We start from the raw sequence: 16768 nt of genomic DNA on the forward strand, positions 1-16768 counted from the left end.
GCGTCCCGCCTACCCCCTTGGGGCGGGGCCAGGCCTTTGGAGGCTGGGTGAGAGTCCGGATCGGTAGGACCGGGAGGAGTCCTGGCCCGGTGCTCACCTAGCCTAACCGGCCCTGTACTTTCCACCTCCGCTCCGAATACGTTTTCCAGGAGTTTTCTTATTAAATATATGTTTAGTACCGAAACACAGAGAGCACACTTCCCCCTGTCCCTCCGACCTCCTCTCCCCACCACTGTGGCTTATTGAGGACCCTGAGGCAGGCCCTCCGAAGAGCCCAGAGCAGTCCTTGCTGTTGACAGCACCATTCAAACCCCAGGGCCACACACAGCCCTGGGGACCTCCCCTGCTGGCTGACCCCCTCCTGCCCAGATCCACCCGTAGCAGCCTGTGGGTGGCCCCACAGCTGTAGTCCACCCCTTCCTCTCCCTCTGACCCTGAGCAGATGCATGCTCAAGGGCAGCCCCTCACGATGACCACCGAGGGAGAGTGTCTCGGACTCCTGGTCTGTGTGCTCCTTCTCAGGAGCAGATGAGGATAGGGCAGAGCCGGGGAACGCAAGGGGTCCCGAGGTGAGAGTGTGCTTGGCAGCTCCAGGGACAGCCGGAATCCCAGGATGCCGAGGGAGATGGCCCAGGCTGGCAGGGCTGGCTGCGGAGAGCGAGCAGATGACGGATGAGTGCGATGTAGGGCAGCACGGAGCAGGGTCCCGGGAAGGCAGGCATCCTGCCCCGCCGCTCTCTGAGCCCGCAGTCTGAGATTCAGTACCACACATGAGGAGCTCCCCTCCACCCGCGTCTCCATCAGGGTTTGTTTTGCTCTTGCCACATCAGAAAGCGCAGTATCATCCACATTTGACCCCAGTCCCTTCCAGAGCACACCCTGGGATCCCAGAATTCCCTGCCAAATGGCCCTGAGCCCATCACCTAGGCTTGTGCAGCTTCCTGTCTGGGTGCCCTCCACCCATGCACTACAAGGGGTGAGCTGCTACCTAGAGGTGCAGTGAGGGGCTGGGAGGGAAGATCTGGGGCAGCCCTTGGATTACTGAATGTATTGGAGCTTCGACTTCCCTTACCGCCACTTTAGTTTGTTTGTTTTCTGAGACAGGGTCTTACTATGTAGTTCAGGCTGGTCTTGAATTCACTTTGTAACCTATATTCGCTTTGAACTTGTGGCTATACTCCTGCCTCAGCCTCCTGAGTGCTGGGATTATAGGTATGCTCTGCTATACCTGGCTCCCACACCATCATTTCTTGGCTCAGGTCTCCAGAAGTCCTAATCATTAAAGACCTGTCTAACAAAGGACTGCAGAGTATCTGATAATAAAATTTATAATTTCACCACTCAGGAAGCCAGAAATCAGAGGCCAGGGTGTCGGAAGGGCTGCATTTCTCCAAAGCTCCAAAGGAGCACCTTTCCTTGTCCATTTCATTCCAGTCTTTCCACAGCACTCTCTGTGTGCATCTCTCTGGGACTCATTTCCTGTTTTGTTTTGTTTTGTTTTTAAGAGAAGATCTCACTATGTAGCTCAGACTAGCCTTGAACTCATTCTGAAGCCTAGGCTGGCCTCTGATTTGCAGCAATCCTCCTGCCTCAGCCTCCCCAGTGTTGGGCCTCATTTCCCCTTAAAGGATACGGGTTATATTGGATTAGGGTAGGACCCACCCGCATGTCCTCATCCTAACTTGATTACATCTGAAAAAAAAAATCCCTATCTTCAAATAAAGTCATATTCACAGGCCCTGAAGGTTGGGACTTCAGCAGGCGCAGCTCAGTCCCTGACAGGAGGTCTCAAGGGGAGAGAGAGCATGTTTACCCCAGCAACTGATGCTTCATGTACATTTCTGAATGTTCCGGTGTGGGGCGCTGGGCCCCCATCCATCTTGTTAGGAAAGCAGGGCTGGACCAAGGACTCTGTCACAATCTACCGGAAACAGTACACCTTGTTGTGCCTGCACATCCCCTTGCCACCAAAGCCATCTTCAGAAGCAGCAGGAAGGATCTGGAGGTGGGCCAGTGGCTTATTTGAGCCCCAGACTGTGCTGTCCATTTGCCTTTTCTGAGACCTCTGCTATGGCACATCCACCCCAACCACATGCAGGGAGGGAAACTGAGGCACACAGGAGGAAAGGTACCAGCACACCAATGACAACAGACTGCTATTGAAGAAAGGAGACCTGGACTGATGGGCCTCCTGCCCCTGTGGGCAGGGCTGGTGCCTTTGGACTGAGCCTTAAAGTTCCCACCCGAGGGGTGGAGTCTCTCCCAGGGTTAGTAACTAAGAGGCTGTATGTAAACTGTTACATCAGGCCCAGGTTGGAGCAGAGAGGTTCAAGTCCCCAGATTCTCCATGTCTAGACCCATAGGAGCAGTGCTGGCTATGCCTCACCCTCCTGGCTTTAACCTCCGCTTCCAGGGAGCCCTCCTTGATCCTGTGCCCTGGCAGACCCATCCTGAGCTACTGTCTCCAGGCCTGCTCAGCCCGTGTCATCTGTGCCGTGGTAGAAGCAGAGGAGGCTGGAAGGAAAGTGCGGGCTGCTATCATGGGAAGCCGGAGGCAGCCCAGAGTCCGGGACCTGGTGGAAGCCACCGTCTCCCCAGGTCTTGGTTTGTGTCTAGGAGCATTCAGGACTCTCTCGGTGGACTCTTCTGGACAAGAGAAGCAGTGGGGAAGAATCCAGGGAGGCAGGGAAGCCCTGGATGTCAGCGTCTGCCCTGTAAAATGGGTATCATATGTGCTGCCAGAGATTTCTAGGGGAAGAGGAGGCCCTGGCCCGGGGGCTCAGCATTTTAGCCGAGGTGCCGAGTCATACAAGAGGTCTTCTTTAAGCTCCCAGTCACCTGGGAGCATCTGCGGGCACTGTGACCTAGGAGGACGCCCCACGCCTTAGCCAGCTGCTGCTGGTGGTAAAGTTCTCAGCTTGATAGGTTTCCTTAAGTTGCATAAGAATTGCACAAATGTAAACCTGCTATTTCATTTCTGTTGTGGTGCTAGGGATCAAACACACAGCCTTGGGCATGCCGGGCAAACACACTGTACCACTGAACTATACCTGCAGCTCAATAAAATGCTTTTTAAAAAATTATTGATTTGAGTTTCTAGTCAATGGGAAAATGAGATTTTCATCCTTTTACAGTGGAGCAAGTGCATCAAGTTCCACTGCCAAAGGATACGAGTCAAGGAGGCATGAAGGACTCATGGGCTTCCTCTTTTCAAAATTTATTATCTTTTAAAATTAAAAGGAACTGAAGAAACAACATGAACTTACAGCTTCAACAAGCTGGATCTTAGGGAAGAAAAAAATTTCCCAACAGTATTTCTGCCAGGTGGTTTGGAGCCCCACTAATCTTACCACTGGCCTCGTGGGAGGTACCAGCAGAGGAGCTGGGCGGGGTGCTGGCCCTACTTGGACCCGGGCTCTGACCCAGGATCCGGGTGTCCTGACTGGCTCCACCTGCAATAGCAGATGAGTCAGCCTGGGCCACAGAGAGCTGCCAGCCTCTGGTTCCAGAATGATGGCTGGAAAATAGGCTGCAAAGCACCCTGGAGAGTGGAGGGGGTGACAGGCTCACGGAGCAGGAGGCCTGAAGCGCCTCCTACACATCGGGCCTGATCTGGAGCTGGGGACGCAGCCTGCCAGCAGAAGTCAGGTTGGTGATCTTTCCTCCTGTCTTTGACTCTTTTCTGTATTTTCTGAATTTGCTAACATGAACGTACATCTGTTCTCTAATCAGAAAACACAGATTTTTGAAAGTAAATAATTACAAATATTCTCAAGGCCATTCTGATTTGACTTGTCAGAAAAGAATATAGATTGACCTCTCATTTTACGCTGAGGAAACTCAGACTCAGAGAAGGGAACTGTCCCATGCAAGGTTACTGGGGTGTTAGGATTACACCTCATTACTGTGATCTAAGGTGTCCCCTACCGAGGATAGAATTTCAGGTAGTGAGTCTGTGTTTTCATGGGCCAGGAGCTGCTCCTAGCTAAGCTGGGAGGTAAGAAAGTGCCCAGGTGGGTCAAGGGCAACCAGAAATTTAATGCTCAGAAGGCTGTTAAGCTTCTTTGATGCCCAGCACCTGCCCAGCAAGCCAGGCCAGCCCCAAGGGCCTGGTCACTGGAGAAGCCCAAGAGCCCTCCCTCCCCCACCTCTCCAAGCTCCCCTCTGGCTTCCCCTTCACCTCTACAGCCTCAGTCCTAATCATCTCTAGGGCTCCGTGTCTCAGACCTGCCTGCTCACTGATCCTGGCCCTGCCCCACCCAGCTTCTGGTCAGCTAAGTCCCTGTCACTCACTCTCCGGGGTGCAGTCTGTCCCTGCCTTCTTGTGAAAAGGGTTGAACCCAAAGGTCCCGACAGCACGGGGCAGCTGGATGTGCAGAGCACTTTGGGGAGGCATGGTGGGGGTGGCTGCCAACGTCCTGTACTGCTGGCTCAGGCCCATCTAAATAGAGACATCAGAAAGTCAGCCTCAGGAGCTGCTTGGAGGTCTCTTGTTTTACAGATGAAGAAACTGAGGCCTGAGGCTAAAGGTCTGCCCCACAGCTCAACCCGCGCCAGAGCTGGGGTCTGGAGTCTATGTGGGCTCAGCTTGCAAGACCTGGGTTCTCTTTGCCTCAGTTTCCCCACCCACAAAGCTGACAGGTCCGACTCCTGCCTCTATGATGCGGTGTGATGTTTCAATGCCCATGGAGCCTGTGATGGGTGGGACTAAGCCACCATCTCTGGAGGGAAGTGGAGGATGGGAAGGGCCATCTGTGGGCTCCATATCTGGACTTGGACCTCACCCAGCTACTTGGATAGAGCTTTACTGTCCCTAATTTTATAGATGGTGTCTTAGTTACTTTCCTCACTGCTGGGACAAAACACCCAACATCCAAAATGAAAGGAGGGAAAGTTTATTTTGGCTCACAGTTTGTAGAGGTTTCAGTCCATAATCTGCTGGCTCCAAGGCAGGGTGGCGCACAGAGGAGAAACAGTCCATGGCAAAGCAAGGCAGGTAGGAGGCAGCAGAAGCAGTTGCAGCCAGTGATGGCAGCAGCCCTCTTTCTGTCCCTTATATTCCATCCAGGCCACCCACCCTTAGGGCGAGTATGACTCACACTCAGGGTGGGGCACCTTTAATCCCAACTTCACACTATTAATCCCAGCATCACACCCTAGATCCAGCCACCTCCAAAAATCCCCGCCTATGACTGCATGAGGCTTGGGGGGGGTGAGGGGGATGCGGACATCTAGATACAAACCATAACAGATGGGAAACAGCTCAGGCCTGTGAGTCAGATGTTTGCCATGTGTTTGCCTTAGTCATTTGCAAGGAATGAAAACTTAACTTGAACCCACTTGGTAAGAGCAGCCAAGACCCTCTGTCTCAACTATTATAGACCCTCCACTACAACTATTCAAGCCAGCAGTCCTGAGCCTGTTCACCTTCCCTTGACTGTTCCACCACAAGGCTCTCTTCCTGTCCCCCTGCTTGCTGACCGACCTGGGCTTCTATGTATGGCCTCCGTGGCATGGTGTGGTCCTCCTCAAAAGAAATGTGAGCATCGCACTGTTTTCACTGGTGGTTGCCTTCTGATTTGTTGGCGTCACCATGCTGAATAATAATAAACCTGATTGACCTACAACAGGTTCAAGGGTAGGATGCAGCTCAATGGTAGAGCACTTGCCTAGCATGGGAGAGGCTCTGAACTTGATCCCCAGCAATCAATCAATCAATCAACCATCAATAAAACAGATGCAACTCTTGCAGCTGGGTGTTATAAATGGCTGCCCCTTCCTGGTTCTTGATAGTGCTGGCCTTGCTTTATTCTTCTTTTTTCTAATAAAATGTATTCAGATTGCCGGATGGGTGTGGTGGCACATGCTTGTAATATCAGCACTCTGGAAGGCTAAAGCAGGAGGACCCCAAGTTTGAGCTTAGTCTGGGCAACTTAATGACTTAGAATTTGCCTCAAAACAAAAACAATTTTTTTTTGAAGGTCTGGGTTTGTGGCTCAGTACAAAGGCCCTGTTTTCAATCACATACACAAACAAATTTTTTCCTATTAAGATACCCAAGCATAGAACTGATTCCATTTCCTAATATTATCCAATTCATTCCTGCTTCCACAAAACCCTTCCAAATCACCTAATACAAGCCCCAAATCTACTCTAGTTCTCCCTAACACTATCATCCAGGGATGCCTGGGCTTTCTGGTGGCGTGTGCTCCCAGTTAGCAGGGCTATGAGCTAAACTTTAACTCCTAGTGTGGTTCCTGGGTAGTAGAGGTGAACCTATGGGCACATGTGCCCCAGCAGGCTGTTTGTATTGTCCAAAGCTTTCAAAGTCCTGTCACCACTGTGTGTGGGAGTGGGAGCTCCCAGAGTCCTTTTTGGACCAAGTTCCAGTTGTTTCCTGACCATAGCTACTTGATTACAAACCCCATGTGTTACTGCCTGCGCTAGTCAGCTTTTCGTTACTGTGACAAAATACCTGAGAGGGGAAACTTCTAAGGAGGAAAGGTTTATTTTTGCTCAATTTCAGGGGTTTCAGTCCATAGTCACTTGGCCCTGTTGCCTTTGGGCCTGTGATTAGGTGGGAGTGCATGGCAGAGGGAGCAGCTCACTTTGAGGCAGGAGATTAAGGTATGGCCAGCCATGTAGGCAAGTGGACATGACCTGTCAATCTAGGACATGTGTACAGAAACAAAACAAAAAAACACCACAATGAAATGGGTTCCCAAGCCCTGTACCTGGGACCAATCAAAACATGCTATTTTCAATTGTTCTGGCATGAGATCAAGGAGGTTTTTGATAGGATGTCCTTGATGTTACATCATCCTGAGTAGTGGGGGATACAAAAGATGGCCACCATTAATCTCATGGCCACTGTGCTGTCTCTTTCTCAGAGGCCCGCTTTCATTCTGCAGAGCCTACTTCTTTTCCTACCTATAATAAATGTAAAACCTTGCTACCTTTTGCATGTGTGTTGTCCAATTCTTTGTTCAGTACAAGAAGAACCTGGAAGAAATCTCTGGAGGGAGCCCACAGCACCCCAAAACACTGGTAATAACTTCATAGTAGCCAGCAAGCAGAGGACCAGAGTCCCAATATTCCCTTCAAAGGCACATCCCAAAACTAACTTTATTCCACCAGGCTCCACTTCCCAAAGGTTCGCCACCTTCCAACAAGCAACACTGCTTGGCAAACCTTCCACATACGGACCTCTGGGGGACACTTTTCCAGACCAGAGCAGTGGGCTGTTGCAGTGAAGTTCCTGTCTCTACTTTACCACTACATCTCAGGGAGTCTTCTCTTTTTATTAGGACATCAGTTATTAGATTTAGGGCCCATCTTAATTCATTCCACAAGGGAGAAAACCAAGAGGACAAAGGGGTTTGTTACGTTTTAGATAAATGTGCCCCCCTTAGGCCATGTGTTTGGCACCTTGGTTCCCAGGGTGACACAGCTGGGAGGTGACGGAACCCTAAGGACATGGGACCCAGTTGTAGGGCCATAGGTCACTGTCCCTTTCTCTTTCTCTCTTTTACTGGTCATGAGGTGAGCAGTTTGCTCTGTCCTTGCCATCTGACACACCCACTGGAGGCTCGAAGCAATGGGTTCACCCAACTTTTGAGTATAATCTCCAGAAATAAGCATTTCTCTCTATAAGTTAGTTATCTCAAGTATTTTATTGTAGCAATGGAAAGCTAAAGAACTCGGGACCAATAGTCAGGTGCACATCTGAGATCCAGTAGGAAAGTTTCATTAACTTTTGTGGCCTGAGAATAATCCTCTGTGGCTTAATGCTCTTGTCTTCTGGGCCTGATGGTGGCCCTGCTCCCTGAGGCTTTGGCAGCAGCAGTGGCCCTGCCTTCTGCAACCATGTCTCTGCCCTCCACATCATTCTTCCACCATCTCATCCACCTCTGTGCCTTTCAGTCTAGCCTGGCAGCGTTTCTGCTGGTGTGGCCTCAGAAAGCTTGTGAGTGCCCTGTGTAATTTGCAGGGATTCATGCCATCAAACAAGAGGCTCCTCCACCGGTCATTTCTGGATAACCTTACTGCTATTCTCCAATTCTGAGATGGTTGATTGTATCCATCCCTAATCTCTTCAACAAAATATGCAGCAACTCTGTTGATGTTGTCTCCAGACCACACTTTCTCAACAGTGAGTTTCCTAATTTTAGCAACTCAGACAGGCTGAGAGCCTCCCAAAGCACCAAGAGACAGTTCCTTTTTTCTTAACACTTCCTTCCCTAATTTATTTTCCCCCTCAATTGTTACTACAAGCAGCAAGGAGAAATCAGGCCATATCTTTTACACTTTGTTTAGAAATCTCCTCAGTTAAATATCCAAGTTCATTGCTTATGAGTTCTACTTTCCACTCAACACCAGAAGACAATTTAGCCACTCTATAACAAAGATCACTTTTTCTCCTGTGTCCAATAGTGTGTGTGTTCCTCTAAGGCCCTTTGAAGCACATTAGCATTCACATTTCTACTTAATTCTCTCCGTGATGTTAAATGTACTCGCTAAGACCTTAAGAGCTTTCACCATAGTTCTCTTTTCTTTCTAAATCCTCACAAGGAGCACCTTAAGTAAATGCCCACATTTCTACCCACAGTCACTGGAAGGCAATCCAAGTGTCTCAGTCCACTTTGTTTTCCTACAGCAGAGTACCACAGACTGGATAATTTATAAACAATAAAATATTTCTCAGGGTTCTGAAAGCTAAAAAGTCCAGTATCGAAGTGCTGCGTCTGATAAGGGCCTTTTTCCTGTTTTAATGTGGTGGAGGGCCTCCCATGGCGGGAGGACAAAAGGGGGAGACAGAGACCGAGAGTGGCTCACCCCATCCTCTGTGAGAACAGTACTCATTCACCGGGGCAGAATCACCGCTTTAAAACCCACCTTTGGACACTGCTACAATGGCTGTTAAGTTTCCAATACCTGCTTTTGTCAGGGCACATTCAAACCATGGCACTAGGCTTTTTCTATCAGGTCTCTTGTATTAGTCCCCGCCCCCCGCTTTGCAACTATAATGAAATACGGGCAGCAGGCTAACTTTGTGGAGAAGACTTTCACCTAGCTCACTGTTCTGCAGTTCAAGGGCATGACACCAGTCTCAGCTCAGCTTTGATGGGGACCTCATGGTGGATGGAAGATGTGCGCACGGAAGGAGATCGTGTCTCAAAACCGAGAGGCTGGAGTCCCACAGTCCCTTCCAAGAGCACACCTCCAACGACCTGAGGACCTCCTGCTAGGCTCCACTTCTTAAAGGTCCCACCTCCCACCACCACACTGAAGACTAAACCTTCGAGATAGAAATCTTTGGAAGCTAGGAAAAAAAAAAGCATCCAAGCCACACCACCCTTCAAAATTCTCCTATTCTCTATTACCCAACTCCAAAGCCCCACCCACATTTGCAAGCATTTGTTGCGGCAACATCCCACTTCCTGGTACAAAATCTGTATATTAGTTTACTAAGGCTGTATACAAATGACCACAAACTTGACGATGGCTTAAGAAGTAGGAGTATGTTCTCATTTACTTTAGAAGCCAGAAATCTGAAACTGAGCTGTCTGCAGAGCCATGTCCCTCTTAACAACTTCAGGGCAGGGTCCTTCCTTGCCTGTTCCTAGTTTCTGGCTGCCCCCAGAAATCTTTGCTATTCCTAAGCTTGTGGCTATCTCTCTCCACTCTCTGTCATCCCATGGCCCCTATTCTTGTGTGTATGTCTGTGAGTCTTCTTAACACCAATCATTGCATTTAGGGCCTTTCCTAATCTAATATGGCAATTGTCCCTGTCATTCATTAATGCTGTCTTAGAATCCATTTTTATGTCCTGTCCCTGGCTCATCACATGTGACCTGCATATTTTTTTTATTCTGGGAATCGAACTCGGGCCCTTGCTCTTGTGAGGCAGGTGGCAGAATTGCTGAGCTAAATCCCTGGCCCTGGCCTGCATATTTTGAGACAGATATGACCCCATCCCCTGAACCATCTGACCACTTTTGCCTTTTTTCTGGTGAACTTGACAATGAAACACTGCATTCCTGTGCTTAGCTCTTTGAAGTATCCATTCCAGCTCTGCTTCAGTAAACCCACCTCAGTCACACCCTGGACCCCAGTAAGAGCTGAGGTCCACAGGTCCCTTTCTCTTGTTCCTTATCCACTGGTCTTGCTGTCTGCCACCTGGCCCTGTGAGGATTAACTTAGTCTTTTGCCATTCTGGTCTGAGTGTCCTTGACTGAGCCAATACCTGACTACACCAAGTCTAATTTAAATTCCTCACTTTGCAAATCACAACAGCAACCTTGTCTTGATTAAACTGGCTACATCAGCAAAGACCCTATTTCCAAATGAAGTCACATTCTCCAGATCCAAGAAGACGTGAATTTTGGGAGAGCACATTCTACACTTTGCAGCCCACTCTGCCTCAGAAATTTTCTACTCTCCTGTTTCCAGGGCTACCCTTCAAATGACTTCCTTGAATTCCAGTCTCGGCAGCAGAGTCTGCCCCCAGGAGAAGCCACAAGCCAAGCAGCAGGTCCTCCTCTGTGGGTGGCACGAGGACAGGACTCTTTTCCTCTGAGGGTTTGAAGGCCAAAGGACAGAATCCTGCAGGGAGAGCACTGGCTCAGGGCCTCACCCAGCATAAGGACAACTCCCTGACTCTGAGAAGTGGATGTTTTCTGATGAGCCACAAAATTACCCTACTTGGGGACAGGAGTTGGCTTGGGGTGTCGGGGGCAAGATAGAAGCCAGCCTTTGAGACTTTTGTCTCAAAATAAAATCTAAAAAAGGGCTGGTGATGTAAAATAAAATTTGAAAAAGAGCTGGGGTTTAGCTTAGTGGTAGAGTGCTTGCCTAGCATGTGTGATATTCTGGGTTCAGTCCCCATTACTGGGGGGAAAAAAAGAGAAACAAGAAAGGAAGGAAGATGAAAGAGAGAAAAGAAAGGAAAATAAATAAAGCAAGCGAGGAAGGAAGGAGGAAAGGAGGGAGGGAGGGAGGGAGGGAGAGAGGTTTGCTTTTTGGGATGTCTCTAGCATGTACAGCCGGAGAGCAGCCTGAGCTTCCTGGAGGGCAGGCTTGGCCCTGTAGGAGAGAGGCAAGGTTTTGTCCCACTCAGAAATGCTATGAGCTCCAAGTGGGACAATACGGCCAAGGCAGGAGACCCTGGAGGACAGAGGCTGGTCCATGTAAAATGGGTAGTGCGGGCAACAGTTATCAGGAGATCTGACATCGTGTAACTGCTTTATATGAAATCAGAGGTCAGGTGTAGTCATGGTTTGTGTCTAGATGTCCCCCCAAAGCCTCATGTGGTCATAGGCTATTTTGGACGTGACTGGAACTTGAGTGTGTGATTGATTCATGGAGAGGCACTAGAATTAAGGGCGTGAGTGCTACCCAGTGGTCTGAAAATGATAAAAGGGGCAGAAATACACCATTTTTTACTTTTATTTTTATTTTTATTTTTTTGAGATTGCAAATGTTTATTTCTGTAAAATTGCCTTTACCACAAATTTAAAATCTGGAAGAGCCCTCCCCCCAAAGACTTCATAAATATGGATAGAAGTACCAAGTTTTCATTTTAAAAGGTCGTACTGAAAATGGTCAGAGATGATCTCCATAGCCATGTGTCCAACACCTGAGGACTGTGAAATCTTCCAGCAGCCAGGGTTGGCAAGATCACGTCATGGCCTGGATTTATAGTTTAAATCCCTCCACATAACAGGAAGTGGTAAAATTTCTATGGCCCAGCAAGGGACAACTGACCAGAGGCAACACACCTAGAGGCCTTCTTGGGTATTCCATTTCACCTGACAGCGACTACCTCTTGGTTAATGCTAGCATCAGAAAGACGCTTGCAGTGGATTGACTACGGGTCAGTTTGTAACGCCCAGCTGAACTGAATCAGCATAGTCTGGGCATGGAGGATCCACCTGAAGATTGTTACCAACAGCCATAAAAAGAGAACTGGGGAGGGAGATCTTGGCCTGTTGATTTTCTGGGAGAAGCTTGCTGTGGATGGTTTTCCTGATGCAAACGAGGCTGTTCTCATCGGAGGAGGAGATCGGGACCTCACTGCTACTGGGAATAGCTGCTGCTTTCATCCGGGGAGCTCTGATCCTTCACCATGACCATCACTTCCCGGCTCCGATGTGGATCCCTCAGCCTGGTGGCACAGATCCTTCATCTCACGAGCATAGGTTTTTGGCTTCTACCACGGGCCTTTGGGCCTTCAATACCGACAAGCATGAGGCGTTGCCGTGGGCTCCAGGCCACTGGCTGGACTCGAGGAGGACGCTGCCTTGGACTCTAAGCCTTTAGCTGGACTTGTGTGGGAAACTGCTGGGATCCAGGCCCTCAGCTGAATGTTTTGGGCTTCTGGTGTGCAGTTAATCTCTGGCACTCCTTGCATTGACTCTGGGTTATTATAAAATAACCTTATAAGTTATGTGTCCTGTATTTAATGTATCCCCTTTCCCATCCTGCTGACTACAACAACGCTTTTAAGGTCTCTTGCTGCTTTTGCTACCTTCTGGCTGTCATGAACTGTTGTTTTTCCTCGGCAATCCTGTCTGCCATGCCACCTGCCTTGGGGCCAGCTGATTATGAACGAAACCTCTATGAACCGTAAGCTAAATCAAACCCTTCCCCTCTAACTTTGGGTGTCAGTTATTTTGTCTTAGCAGCTAGAGAAAAGTAACCAACACAGATGTCCCTCTGCCTCTGTTAGGGCCTCACTGGGAGCCTTTTCCTTCTGGACCCAAGACAGCCAGAGCTCACAGTGGTCCACTCCTTCCACGGTCACAGGACCCTATCTCGAGTCTCATGGCCACGCTGACCAATCCCCAGCGCTGAGGGACTGGGGATGCTCACTGGCTCTGCCCAAGTCATAGGATGCAGAGGATGGAGTCAGCTTCCTTGAACACCCTTGACTTTCCAGAAATGTAGAGCCCAGAAGACCCACACCCAGAGTCCAGCTCTTCTGAGGCAGTGTCCCATGGCCACAGCCTCACGTTGTCCTGCCCTGGTGGTCAGAGAGGGTTGCATCAAGCGTGAGGTCAGCCTGGGACCAGCATGGTATGTGCATTGGCAAGGGGGCAGGGGAAGCACTGGGGGAACAAGGACAACAGAGAGGTTGGGCATCATCCTCCAGCATCCCCTGGAATGCTTATACTCAGGGCTCAAGGGAAACCCAACAGGTAGGAGGTGGCCGTGGCTGTTGTGGCTGAGATGCAGCTTTCTAGGAGGATTGCAGGAGCCTTGGTCACAGAGAGCCTCTACCTGGGAGTAGGCACTGAACCCAGAAACCCACGAAAGAAAGGCCAGGGAGGCCTGACTTTATGGGATGGAATGTGCAGGATGTAGAACGGGGCCCAGACTGACCTTGTTGTCTCCCTCCTTGGCCCACCCAGACCTCTAGCCCCAGCTTCATTCAACAGCCCTGGAACTGAAGGAGGAGCCCTGGCCTTGGAGGAGAGACCTTGGCTCAGAGATGCTGAGAAGAGTACATGGGCTGAACTCCACCTGCCCTGTACCAGGGGCTGCCTGCGTAGGCAGCTGGCCCCACCCATTGGGAGCCTGCAAGGAGGTGTCTGGAGTGGGCACTCAAGAGGATCAGGCCATGGGGTCACCATGCAGCCACCTGACATCCCCCAAAGGACCACTGCTCTGCAGAGATGTAAGTGGGCCCACTCACCTCCCAAGACACTCAGCACCAGTCTCAGCTGCTTAGATGGGCACAGGTTTGTGGAGGCAAGAGAGGGCCCATGGCTCCCGCTGGTTACCACAGGGTAAAGGTCAGGGCACGCCAAGGCACAGGCTTTGGGTCTCATCCTCCTGTATCCATGGAGAGGGTATGACCCTGTCAGATCTGAAATCCCCTCTGCCCTCCTGTGGGTGTGGTAGCCTGGCCAGCCTTAGTGCACCTGTCTTTACAGTGGAGCTGGACTCTTGAGGGGGAGCTGTCTCTCGTGTCCTTGGGACCCAGTGACCATGGTGAGACAGGAAAATGCCAGGCCTCTTCGACCTCATTTTCTATCTGTACAATGAGGGTTTCAGGCCCAAAGTGCTTGAGGCCAGGTGTTAGGACAAGAATGACCCAGAGCCTTTCCAGGGCTGTCTGCAGCTGCTATGTGCCAGGTCCTGATGCATCCTGCTCTCACAGAGCCTCTATTCTGCCTGAGGAAGCAGGTTAAACAAGAGAACAAGGAGTTTAGAAAAACAGTAGATAATTGGGGGCAAGGGTTCTCCAAAGAAACCACATCAGGAGCTGCAGGGAGAGCTCCCAGGCACAGGAAACAGCAGATGCAAAGGCCTGGAAGTGGACAGAGCTGACACTCCAAAGGCTAATGAAATGAGACTGGCAGGGACAGGATGGCAGGAGAAACAAAGCAGGAAGTGTGGTGGGGATGGGCAGTACTGGTGGTGTTCAATCCCCTGGGTCCCAGAAACCCAAGTGTCATTCAATGCATTTGCTCCCCATGGAGCTGGGTACTCAAGAGGTGGGGTCCAGAGTGAGTAGCAGCAGAGCCTGGTGCGGGAACACAGGAAGGAACACATGAATCCCAGCTGGTCCCTAACTCACTGTGTGACCTCAGACAAGTGTACACCCCTCTCTAGGCCTCACTTTCACTCTGCCTAAGATGCTCCTTGAGCCATGGTTCTCTTCTCAGGTGGTTGCAGGGGCTGCTTGGTCAGGACCTCTGCAGCATCCTCTGAGGCAGCAGGCCCCTCACTGCTCCTTGCGCCTTCTTTCTCCTGTGTACCAATGCCCTGCAAGCTCTGCTCCTAGCCTGGCACCAGGAGCCTTAGACTGCAGCCTACATGGGCACAGCAGTAGGCACAGCAGAGCCCCTGCGCAGGACTTGATTCAGTGACAATCAGGCACCTGCAGCAGGGACCTCTTCCCAGCAACCCTTCCTCCCAACCCAGAGGGTCTCCTCGGCCTGCGAGGGTCAGAGCTGGCCTTGGGGAGAAGGAAGAGGAAGAAGGATGGGGAAGAGGGGAAGAGGCCTAGGGTCAGCTCATCTGGGGTGTGGCCGATGTCACTGCCCCACAGATGGGTGGAGGCCGGGCAGCCCAGACACACAGGTGTGGAGACCGGAGACAGCTGCTCTCTGCACCCTTTGTTCTGGGTGTGCAGCGGGAGAGCAACTGGGGCGACCCAGGGGGGACCACTCCCTAGGGCAGCAGTTGATGGCTCTGCAGGCAGAGGCCTCCTTACCTCCTTCGGAGCCATGGCTTCCTATTCTGGAAAAGCGGGCACAACGTCCTGTGGCCAGCAGTGTGAGAGCAAAACGAACTCAGACCTAGGCCAACGGGCATCTGGCAGGTCCTTGTGGTGGGTGAGAATCTAGGGCACATCCTGCCCCAGGCCTGAGGTGACTCCTTGTCCCTACAGAGTCACTCTCGGGGCCTGTCCTTGGGGCTGGGGAGCTCCTGCTGAAGTTGCTGTGCCTCGGCTGCTTATGTGGTTCTGGAGCCGTGAGACTCATAGGAGCCTCCCTTCCGTGACTCAGTTTCCTCAGCTATCAAGTGGGAACTTCAGGGTGGTGGTGAGATGACAGAAGCAGTTGAGAGCCCTGGTAGGGCTGGAGCAGTTGGGCAGGACAGAGGGGTGTGGCTCAGAGGAGAGAGCGACACAGACAAGTTCCCACCAGTGGGTGGCGCCCTCCCACCTCCTCAACCCCTGCCTTGCCTGAGCCGGAAAGGGAGAGGGGTGAGGGAGCCTGACTGTGAGGTTCCCTGAGCAGCAGCAGCCAGGACCTGACCCCAGTCCCAGGCAGGAATTGTCCGGTGTAGAGGTGTGCTGGCAGCTTCTGCTCCCTGAGCCTCAGTCCTCAGTGTGAAATAGGATCCAGCTCGGTAAACAAAGGGCAGAGGCCAAGGTGTGGGCGGCGGCCTCCACACAGCCCCCCTGGGACCCCCCCCCACCTGTGGCCAGTCCCTGCTTACCTCTGCCTCCTCTCACACCCATGTGCCCTCCCACCCCACCTGTGCTGTCCCCACACTGCGATTCTATAATCTCACCTGTGACAATCACTCATTTTGGGCCCCTACACCCTGCCTTCCCTCAATCCCCATGTAGCTGTCCCCACATGGTGCTTTGTGGATGTTAGGGGGCGGGGACATGGGGACCAGAACCCCATCATTGGTTGCTAAGTCTCCCCCCTCTCCCAGAGGCCCTCAGGACTTGGTGCACTCTTCATGTCCACCCCCTTGACTTTTGTCATGTCCCCATGTCGTGGTTTATATCTAGAGGTGCCTCCAAAGCCTCCTGTGCTCATAGGTGGGGCTTTTGGGAGGTGACTTGGTCATGGGCATGGGATGCTCATCACTGGATCAGTCTGCAGATAGTTATAGCTGGGTGTGATGTTGGGAGGCAAAGCCTGGTAGGAAGAGGTGGGTCCCTGTGGCCCTGGCCTAGAAGGGTGCACCTCCCTCCTCCTCCCTTGATCTCTCTCTCCTTCCCGTTTGCCACACTGTAAGGAAGCCTCCTCTGCCAGGCCACCCTGCCTTGGAGCCAGCGACTGGACTGAAACCTCTATAAACTCTGTCATTAACTATGAGTGTTGGGTATTTTGTTCCAGCAAGGAGAAGACGACTAAGCATGTCTTGTACACAAGACCCTTGCTCTGCCGTACAGCACAGCTGCCCAGCCACCCCTCACAGGACCAGGAACACGGAGCTGCTGCTGGAGTCCTTGCGATTTGGTCACTTGTCCTCTATTCCTCCCCCAGATGCTTGCCTAGTGGGTAACCCCACTGAG

The 16768-nt window shown here is 51.3% G+C and overlaps 1 protein-coding gene across 1 annotated transcript in view; it reads right to left on the minus strand.

Moving 5' to 3' along the window:
• Positions 1-1668, minus strand: part of Susd3 (sushi domain containing 3) — an 18790-nt gene extending 17122 nt beyond the window's left edge. The window contains exons 1-2 of the mRNA XM_033756829.1: positions 1663-1668; positions 469-648 (exon numbers count right to left, since the gene is read on the minus strand). Coding sequence (XP_033612720.1) covers positions 469-648; positions 1663-1668 — 186 coding nt within the window. The remainder of the gene's footprint in view (positions 1-468; positions 649-1662) is intronic.
• Between the last annotated feature and the right edge of the window lie 15100 nt (positions 1669-16768).

The sequence above is a fragment of the Fukomys damarensis genome, unplaced genomic scaffold (assembly GCF_012274545.1).
Source record: "Fukomys damarensis isolate Sample0158 unplaced genomic scaffold, DMR_v1.0_HiC HiC_scaffold_27, whole genome shotgun sequence".
Classification (NCBI taxonomy): domain Eukaryota; kingdom Metazoa; phylum Chordata; class Mammalia; order Rodentia; family Bathyergidae; genus Fukomys; species Fukomys damarensis.